At 38.0% G+C, this 10638-nt stretch overlaps 1 protein-coding gene across 2 annotated transcripts; it reads right to left on the bottom strand.

Annotated features, from left to right (window-relative positions):
* Positions 1 to 1271: 1271 nt before the first annotated feature.
* LOC119675634 lies at positions 1272 to 3573 on the bottom strand. 2 transcript variants are annotated; one of them, XM_038086844.1, is made up of 4 exons: positions 3478 to 3573; positions 3094 to 3383; positions 2009 to 2175; positions 1272 to 1909 (listed from the first exon to the last, which is right to left on the bottom strand). In XM_038086844.1, exons 2-4 carry the CDS (start codon positions 3363 to 3365, stop codon positions 1404 to 1406), a joined length of 945 nt encoding a protein of 314 aa, XP_037942772.1. In that variant the 5' UTR covers positions 3366 to 3383; positions 3478 to 3573; the 3' UTR covers positions 1272 to 1403. The 2 variants fall into 2 exon arrangements, with proteins under 2 accessions (XP_037942772.1, XP_037942779.1); XM_038086851.1 differs by having other exon boundaries at positions 3468 to 3529.
* Between the last annotated feature and the right edge of the window lie 7065 nt (positions 3574 to 10638).

Below are 10638 nucleotides of genomic sequence, written 5' to 3'. Positions count from 1 at the left end.
TTGAACCCCAAAATTTAAAGTCCCCGTGTTTATATTTATTATCTCTGCGAAAAAATAAGCATAGTTGTTCGACAGTTCCATATCAGTTGTTTCAGTAATTTTCATTTTCAGATGTTCTTAATTATTTGCATACTGACAATATTATACTAATTTGTATTTTTGGTGTGTATTTTGCAACTTATTGGTTAACATAATTGTTCTAAAAACTACAACTCATATGGTTTGTAAATCAATAAATGGAAAATGATGGGAAGCACTTCCGCATCCACATCCTTTACAAGAAAGCACAGATTACTCACATCGACGAGTACCTTCATACGGTGCAAAGTGGTCTCTTACTTCTCGACATCCTAATCCATAGCAATCTATTAGTATAGCCTTGTAGTTGGCAAATCGTGCTGGTACCTAATGCATATACGGATTTTGTTACCCAAATAAAGCTGGTCTACCTTAGTCTTTCTGATGTTCACATTCTTTTAAAATTTAATTTTCTATAGTCCCCAAAGGAGGTAAACTTATATCTATATTAGTTATGATTATGTAATACAATTATTTTTCCTTAAATTGACACCTAAATAAAGATTTACTAACTTTATGTTTTATATTATATTTTCAAACTTAAGAAACTTTTGTCTTTTTAATTTCAGTTTACGATCGTTACATTTTTAAATTTCATCTTAATTAAATATTTACATTCAAAGTTTAAGCCAAGTACGAACCATATCTGCTGAGCCCATGCTCCATACCTGATGCAGCCACAAAATTCTAATTTCATTTTCAAAAAACAAAAATTAAATGAAATATATTTATTTTCATTTCAATACATTTTTCAGAGTTTTACGACTCGGCCCCTCTTTCACTTCCATTTAATTTACTCCCTGAGGATCGCAAATGAATTGAATGAAGCTTAAATAAAAAGCTAAGCAAACAGAGCAGTTTCCTTACAATGTGCAGAATCAAACAAACACTTTATCATCCATTTAAATGAATAATAAATGAATCCGGCACTCCACATGAAAAGAAGCCACCAGCGTTGCCTGTGGTACCTGCACAAAGATTGCCTCTTGTGCGGCCGTAAAGGCACAAGGCAGTGCACTCGTGTTGTACAAAATGTTTTTAATTGCATGTCATTTGAAGTTTTTATTTACTTTTCATCAAGTTGTCCGTCTCCGTCTTCGCCTCCGCCTCCGCCGCCATCCCTATCCTCTTCTACCCTTATCAACTTCAGTTACAAGTAATAAAGTATAAATCGCAAAATAAAAACAAAAAAATTAATGTTGGAATTTGTCATTTAATAATTAAAAACTAAATTGGAGTGAGATAAGTACGCATGTCCAGAACTGCAGCTGGAACCTACAAGCTGCACTCTAAACACAGCTCATCACTCTTGCCGAGAGTAGAATTTAATCCGCTTTAACCATTGCGTTTGATGTGACACTTTCAAAACTATCATTTCCTACAGCAACAGCTTCATATCCTGTCATTCCTAACCCTGCGACAGCATTTGCGCCCAATCCCAATCCCATTCCAATTCCGTATTGCATGCTTGGATTAAGATTGGGATTTCGGTTTCCAGCTGTTGTGGTTGTTGGAACTGCACTGTCAAATGCATTTTGCGTAGTTGGCAATTGTGCGGTATTGTCGTTATGATGACTTGAATGTGGTTGTGGCTGTACTGTTCCTACTGCTATTCCTGCTTCAGCATGGTTGGCCACCATAGTTGTCATAAGAGTATCATCAACTTCACTTTTACTTTGTAATTTTTCTAAAGTTTTTGTTGTGCCTTTGGGTTTGCTGCCTTTTTGTGATTGTGCACTCGTTGTTGTTGTCGAATACTGCACAACTGGAGGTGCGTATTCTGGCACTTCCAGATTTCGTGGCAGCACAGGTTGTTGAAGTGTGTTAGTTGCTTAATTAATAATAATTAAAATCTTATTTATTATCCTTATTGCTCAATTCATCTTTTATATTTAACAATTATATAATTTTCTTAGTATTTCATACTTACAGGATACTTCATGGAAACCGTTCTGATCTGCTGTATAAAATACTGTCAAAAATTTTCCATTTGGCATTGGATAGGAATAATATCCTTTTCTTGCTAAAACCATCTTTTTACCAACTGGTATCCAGTATGCCCGTTCATAACGAGTGTCTCCATTACTCAAGACATATCTGAAAAAGTGAAAAAGTGGAAATTCATTTTGACTTACTTAAATGGGCAAAGTGAACCGACTTGGTTTGTGCAAACGAATGAATGAAAGAATAGTTCAATAGTTTGGTTATCAATGTGAGTATTAAATAATATTTCATTAATCAGTATAATAACTAATGAATTTCCGTAATTAAGTATAAGTGACTTCTTTGTCATTGTAATTTGTGTTACATAAACGAATTGATAATAAAATTAACTTAAAATTTTTTTTAGCTTTAATATTCTTTTTTCAATAATGAAAGAAGTGATATATGCATTCCAATTAAAATTACACAGTATTATATTTACCAATTTTAGATTGTATATCATCAAATAAGATATTTAAAATTTATAAGTGCACGACTTACTGTTAAGATAGGGTATTGCAGTTTTTAAACAAGTTTAATTATTACCAATTGCGGATAAGGAATTTCTGTCTATTTTAGAAGGGAACTGAATAAAACCATTAATTTATCAGTCAAAGTTCTCTTCGTGTTCGAGTAATATTTTGGACCCCATTCTAAAGCTTTATCCACCTGCACCATTCAAAATATATTAGTTATATTACAATTTCTTAATTTTAATGTTAGTCTAGCCCGCGTTCCATAAGATAGTTTGCCATTGGTACCCATCTAAGAACAATTAAGTAACTAAACCACTAACATTACACTACATTAATTCTATAATCACTTTAAAAGAGCAAAGTAAATAGCAATGAGTTTACTTTTGATTATATTTACTTTAGACCTTCGGATGGATGCAAATTTTCTTCCAAAATTAATTTGGTAGCATTTGAAGGATTTTTGAGTACTTAAAATTGAATTCTTTTCTTTCGGTTTCTTCTTCTTCTGTTTGGTTAATGTGGTATCATTACAGATGGAAATATGCAAATCACTCACCTGTACTCGTAATGACCGTCCAAAGAACGTTTATCAAATCTCTCAATGAGTCGTGGGCTAAGCACTTCAGCGGGATGATAGGTGCGGTCATCATCAGCATTATTCGATGCAGCTGCTGTCGTTGTCTTAATAGTGGTAGGTGTCGCTTTCGTTGTTGGTGTTGTTGTTGTCGTTGTCCTGCTTTTTCTGGTAGTTGTTGTCCAACGTGCTTCCGCCACATTAAGCACGCTAAAGACACAAATAATGGTCGCCAAAATTAAAGCACGTCTCATTTTATGGCCGCTTAGGAGCTTTAAAGAAAATTTAAAATTTTAATTTGTTTAATGCTCGAAATCGCCCGAGTTTATCACTGGGCATTGTTGTTGTCTTTTTACTGTCGCTCACTTAGTATGCAATCTTCAAGTTTATGCTTCGACTGAAATTTAATAATTGATTCTTAAAAAGCCAAATTTTTGGTTTTTATACCCCCGAAAATTGGTTTAGCACAGAATCCTTCTCATTCTGAGTTTTGTTATTATTTATGGCCATTTACGAGTGGATATGTATGTGTATGTGTATGAGTGTGTGCATTTCTTTTAAGCGCTGGCTATCAGCAACAGCAACAGCAACAGCAGTTCAGCAGCAGAGTTGTTGTTGGTATTGAAAAAGATGACAGCAAAAGCTTGTTGTTGTTGGTTTTTATTTGTGCTTTTGTTTTTGCATTTCTTGTGGTTTTGTGTGAAATGTTAACAAGAAGTACAAATTATGGCAGCGCCCACACCCTTCGGCGTAACCCTGCAGCTCATGCCAGCGAAGCTGGTACATATTGTTTATTCATTTCTTTCATTCGCTTTAATTTTATAACTGCGCTGGTTCAGTTTGACGCTTGTTCTTTGTAATAATGGTTATTCCCGCTCAAAGTGTGCCAAGTGTAGGGAAAGGCAGAGACGATAACTGCAGCGCCGCACTGCAGCGGCAGCAGCAGTGGCAGCAGCAGCGCACTAAAACAGCGGCAGCAAGTGCAGAGTAGACATTCTTGTTTGGTCAATGACCAGTGCAAATATGCAGCTATGCGGCGCTGCGTTGCGTTTGTTTTTAGCTTTCGAAATGTTTGCGTCAGCGGTCAACGGGAACTAAACGCATTACCTGATGCAAATCGCGATAAGCTTCGTGCTTTATAATTATAAGCAATAAAAGCATCGGTTTATGACTAAGCTCTGGCATAAATTTATGTCCTAACGACTTTTTTCCACTTATGACAATCCAAATGCATGAATTCAACAATTTTAAATCATTTTCACTGGAAAGTCCTTATGCTTCTTCTTCCATCTCTGCTTCTACTCTTCACCGCCTACATTTCAATTTTATTTGTTATTAAATTTGTTATTTTTGTTTATTTTTGAAGCGCTCAATTCAGTGAATGGCACCAGCAGTGCTAAAAGAAGGGAGCAGAGAGCAGTATGAGAGTAGGAAGACGAAGAAAAATTGCGCTGTCAGCACATTTTTCACATTTGATTCTAGATACTTTACACAGTTTGTTGCTTTGCTGTCACTGTGTACTAATAATCGTTGTTGTTGTTGTTGTTGTTGTTGTTGCTGTTCTGTTAAAATTGTGAGTTTATGTCCTAGAAGTTGTAATTGATGGTTTTTGTTCTTGTCAAAAATGTCAATGAGACGATATTTTTGAAAAACTTGTGTAATGGAAAAATATATTCGTAACAAACGAGATTTAAATATCAAGAATGGATTGCAATCCAAGGAGTTTAATTTTGTGCTTTACTTTGCCGAGTGCTTCAGCCGCAGGTTTCGCAGCCACCATTGAAGGGGATTTTTGTGCATGAGTAGATCTGGCGGTGAATCTGCATGAGTTGGAAGAGCATGATTTCATCGTTTCGCAACAAAAAGTGCTATTTTAGAACTCAAATTTAAACTCCGTTACACTTACTTATCCTTTGAATTCCACTTTTCTGTGGTAATCACTTCGTCATTATGTCAACTTAGTTGCTATTGAAAAAATTCTGTTTACAAAACTATAGAAAATTTTGAAATGAGAATTCGTTATTCGGATTTATGTAAAATGTGGATTGTTAGAAAATATTTGTGAGCTTCATTCATGACCTTCATGGCCTACTTACACATAAAATTCTATAAAATGGTGATAACAATATCATAACATTCATAGCGATGAAAAATTAACGATAACTACCTTGGTAAAAAATAGGTCTAATTTGAATACTAGTGCAAAGACTAAACTTTATATAAACAGTATTGGTGTACACTGGTTACCAGTTATGTAAAATCAATTTACAGAGCAATGTACATTTATATAGCGCTATTATTGAAGGGTACCGCCTGCTCCATAACTAATCTTTCTATAGGACGAGTCTATGCAATAGTTTTCATGTCATTTCGTTTTGATGTTTTAGTAACTTTATGTATTAGAATTAGAATTAGAATATGTAGAGACGTGAATCCACATTACCTCTTTGGAATGAGTCGTAAAGATCTCAGTCATTAGACTATGAAAGAATTTCGGTCTTGGTGGTAATGAATGAATCAAATGTTAATATATTTAATAAGGACAATATAACACAGTTTTTAGTTAACTTACACTTTTCAATTTCAATTATATTAAATCTTAAAAAATCGTTTAAATTCAAATAAGTGGAATTTATTTTAATTTAGATATAAAAGCGCCTACTTGCATGTAATAGGAATGGTAGAAAGTTATTCAGAAAAAAGGCACAACAAATGCATATTTATAGTTAATAGCGTAATTTTATAGAGTGGAAGCTATTATACATGAAGAGGAATTGAATCACAAACGGCTTATTTTAACATACAATAATAATTCACTCAGTACTTTAAATTCGTATTTTGAATTATCTCTGAACACCTCAAAAACATTTTCAAAAATTAGATAATGGTTTGTACAACATTGGTAATCTGAAACTTGTTTAAAGTACAATTTAAAACTAAATGAAGATAGGAATTTCAAAGAAAAAAAGATTGAAAACGATACAATGTTATTGAGAAGTAAAGATACGACCCACAAAACTTGTGGCATTTCAGACAATGTATATATGGAGACTGAGCAGTAATGGAAAAACACTACCTGTTTAAGTTTTTGGAGATAAATTTAAGTATAAGTAAACTATAAGTAAACTATAACTATAAAAAAAATTTACAAAAATCAAGCTGGGTTAAACCAAGCTCTTCTGGAACGGCTAGTTCCAAGGTACCTACCGCAACTTCTAGCGGTAATAACAGGGTACCTCCTAATAAACCAGGAATCTCCACGCGTTCTGGCCCTTCTGCATGGTCGGGCTCTCCATCCAGGAGAATTTATAAAGAACGGCGAGCGGCGACTAGGCTGCTCGAGAGATATGGTAATGTCTCGGTTACGTCCGAGTCTCTTAAGGCTAGATTAGCCTGGGCCAAACGGGTCCTTGATACTTCTAAGGAAGTCAAAAAGGAACCTGTACCGAAGCGCCAGCGCTCATTAGATGAGTCAGCTTCGAAGCCAGATGCCAAAAAGGCAAAATTTCGTGGCAACGCCACCACTACTAAGTCCTTTAGCGACACGCTGAAGGGCTCCATCATAATGGCGGTCATTGATGAAAATGATCCAGATGGCACTATTAATCCTGAAAAATGGGATCAAATTGAGCGAAAGCTCCTTGACTTGTACGTCGAAGTTCTTAAGGAATTTCCAGGTACAATTCCCAAATGTCGCGACGGTGGATGGTTTCAGGGCCATGTGAAACTAGTCGCCTGCGTTGATCAGCGTTCTGTTGATCTCTTTCGCATTGCCATCTCCAGAATGGGTGAGGTCTGGCCAGGCGCAAAGCTTAAAGTCGTTGCCAAGGAACAAATTCCTGGCCGACCTAGGGCGCGTTCCTGGATTCCAGCCGAATCATCCGACCCTCAGCGGATTCTGGAGCTAATTCGGGTGGGAAACCCTGATCTAAATACGTCCACGTGGAAGGTCACCAAGCTGGAAGAAGCCAAAGGCAAGTTTAGGTCGGTCAGTTTTGTGATCGACAAAGCCTCTCTGGCCATTTTGGCGCGATCTGGTGGCGTTTTAAATTACGGTTTTTTCCCCATAACTATGAGGGTCTACAAAAAAGATGAGGAGCAATCCTCGTCTGATGTACGGGAATCAGCGGCAATTTCTCAACACACTGCTGATCCCTTGTCGAAAGTGGGCAACATTAAGCCTGCTTCAATGACCGAAGTGGGTCCGGTTATTCCATCTGAAGACTCACCTGTGTGCATGGACATTTCAATGTCTGCTCCTTCGCCAGCTCACTCAATTACATCAGAGGAGAGCATAGGCATGCGCTATCTTTTCGATGAAGAGGAACTCCTAATGAGTAATGACTCTGAGGAGGATAGTGCTTTTGATGTCACTGTGGTGGAGGAAAATGGATCCACACATACTGAAGATGCGGGTACACCAAATTAACCTGCATCATAGCAAGGCTACATCCGCCAGTCTACTGCAACGCCTCAGCAACAACGAGGCTGATATGGTCCTGATACAAGAACCATGGATTTATAAGGATCTTGTGTGCGGAATCAGGGCTAGTAACTACAACCTATTTTATGCGGTAAATAAGGGTAAGCCTAGGTCCTGCATAGTGGTTAATAAAAAATTTAATGCTCTCTTACTTTCGCAATATAGTGATGGTGACCAAACCGCAGTAAGTATCGAGGGCTCCTGGGGCCAAATATGGGCAGTATCTGCATATCTGGCACATGACCATGCCATACTACCATCGAATGTCCTGATACAGCTAACAAGCAGCGCCAGGAGACTCGGGGTAGAGCTTCTAATAGGCTGCGATGCCAACGCTCATCATGAGATTTGGGGCAGCTCAAATACCAATGAAAGAGGTGAGTTACTTTTTGATTTTGTATTTAGTAACAATCTGTTCATCTGCAATGATGGCAATAAGCCAACTTTTATTACAAAAAACAGGCAGGAAATGTTAGATGTCACTCTTGCTACTGCTAGGCTTCACGAATCGGTCAAGAACTGGAAAGTGTCCACTCAACACTCGTTCTCAGACCACATGATTCTAGAATTCACCTTAACCTTAGATGAATCGAACATCTACAATCAAAAAACGTTTAGAAATGTTAAAAACACAAACTGGACGAATTATAATGCAGCTCTAAGTGAGCTGCTTTTAACCACTTCCTTCGATCCCCCTGGGAACACTTTTGATCTAGACAATCAAGTCCAAGATCTCACCTCAGTGCTCAACGAAGCCTTCAGTTATGCTTGTCCCCTCACACAACCTAGTAGGAAATGTAACCCACCTTGGTGGAATAAACATCTAGGTCTTTTACGAAAGGAGTGTAGGAGACTCTTCAACAGAGCAAAACTATATAATAATGAGAGTGATTGGCTGAATTACAAAACCTCTCTGAAAGAATATAAGAAAAATCTACGTAGGTCCAAGAGGGACACTTGGCAATCGTACTGTCAAGAAATAAATACCAATTCTGAAACCTCTAGACTGCGTAAAATCTTATCCAAAAGTCCATCTGTCCCAGAGTTACTCAAAAAATCTGACGGGACATGGTGCAATAATAGTAGCGAATCTTTACAATTACTACTAGATACTCACTTTCCGGGATCTTCTACTTCGGTAGCTGCATCCTCAGAGTGCCCTAATCTCTCACCGGTTAACTCTATTAAGGTTAACCTGCAGATCGTCAAATGGGCTATTTTTAGCTTTAAACCCTACAAATCACCAGGACCGGATGGTATTCATCCAATTGAGCTCCAGAATTCGTGGGAGTTAATACACAACCGGCTTTTGGCAATTTTTAGACATTGTTTCTTATTCAACTATGTCCCGATTAAATGGAGGGAGGTTAGAGTAGTTTTTATACCCAAAGCAGGTAAAACCTCGCACCATAACCCCAATGAACTCCGTCCTATAAGCCTCTCCTCTTTCATGTTGAAGGCTCTTGAAAGAATAATAGACGTAGAAGTAAGGCGTGCTGTAAGCCCCAACCAGTGGTCCCCCTCACAGCATGCCTACACTAAGGGAAAATCTACAGAGACAGCTCTCCACTCCCTCACTTACAGAATAGAAAAATCCATAAAACTCAAAGAATTTTGTATGGTTGCTTTTGTAGATATTGAAGGGGCCTTTAACAATATACTCCCGAGTGCAATAGTAAGCGTGATCTCGCGTCTGGGTGTTGATGATGCGCTCATTGGTTTTATAAATCAGCTGCTAACTGGCAGACTCATTGAAGCAACGATGGGCTCATCAACGGCATGCAGAAGGGTAAATAGAGGTACCCCCCAAGGAGGAGTACTCTCCCCTCTCCTTTGGAACATAGTGGTGAATGAACTGCTAATACAACTGAAGGCGGAGGGATGCGAAACTATTGCATACGCGGATGATATTGCGATAACGGTCACCGGAAAATATACTACCACTCTTAGGGATATTCTACAAAATGGTCTTAATATCCTAAACAATTGGACACAAAAATGTGGCCTTGGGGTGAATCCCAATAAAACTGAAATCGTGGTTTTCACAAGAAAACATACGGTCCTGAATCTTTCTCCACCCTCTCTACGAGGTTCTGTGATACATGTGAAGGAGGAAGCCAAATTTTTAGGTATAGTTTTCGACAGGAAACTCACTTGGAAGAAAAACACTCTAGAGCGTGCAAGAAAAGCCAATGTTGCGCTTCTTCTATGTCAGAAAGCTATTGGTAAGAAGTGGGGTCTTCAACCTCGCATCACCCAATGGCTATATATAGCTGTTATTAGGCCCATATTGATGTATGGTATTACGGTATGGTGGACAGCTCTTGATAAATCTTCGTACTGCTCAGTACTTAACAGGATTCAGCGTAGAGCTGAACTCTGTATTAGCGGGGCGCTATGCACCACACCCTCTATTGCACTAGATTTGATGCTTCAGTTACTGCCAATGGATATTATTAGTAAACAAATGGCAGCTTCATCTGCTTTAAGACTAAAAGCTACCTCACAATGGAGAGACAGTGCCTATGGTCATGCCTCCATTCTAAATCTTTTCAATTTTACTCCTAAAAACGTTGATTACATCACACCCACTCTCAATTTTGACAGGAAATTTGATGTCGTGTTTCCATCTATAGAGGTATGGACGTCAGGTGGCCCCTTCTTAGATGAGGGCGTAACCATCTTCACTGACGGATCCAAAACAAGTAGTGGTGTAGGTAGTGGAGTTTTCTCAGAGGAATTGAACAAATCTTCCTTCTTTAGGCTTCCAGATCATTGTAGTGTCTTTCAGGCGGAAGTGGTCGCCATCAGGGAAGCTATAGCTTGTTTGAATGTAGATGATATATTTGGCAGGAATATATACATACTATCAGACAGTCAAGCTGCATTAAAGTCCTTGAGTTCGGTCCAATTTACATCTAGGACGGTTCTTGACTGCTACACATCTCTAAACGAAATGTCGACGCAGCTCAATATTTCTCTAATCTGGGTTCCCGGCCATAGGGATATTTTCGGAAATTGCAAAGCAGACGAGTTAGCCAGAA

The sequence above is a fragment of the Teleopsis dalmanni genome, chromosome 1 (genome assembly GCF_002237135.1).
Source record: "Teleopsis dalmanni isolate 2A chromosome 1, ASM223713v2, whole genome shotgun sequence".
NCBI lineage: Eukaryota > Metazoa > Arthropoda > Insecta > Diptera > Diopsidae > Teleopsis > Teleopsis dalmanni.
This window is presented reverse-complemented; position numbering and strand designations above follow the sequence as displayed.

Excerpts from the sequence above, each read along its gene's own strand:
- LOC119675634 (XM_038086844.1), bottom strand. The coding sequence starts at position 3,365 with ATGAGACGTGCTTTAATTTTGGCGACCATTATTTGTGTCTTTAGCGTG. Across the intron at positions 2,176-3,093 it reads GACGGTCATTACGAGTACAG|ATATGTCTTGAGTAATGGAG; the intron begins GTGAGTGATTTG and ends TCACTTTTTCAG. Across the intron at positions 1,910-2,008 it reads CGGTTTCCATGAAGTATCCT|CAACTAACACACTTCAACAA; the intron begins GTAAGTATGAAA and ends TTATTAATTAAG.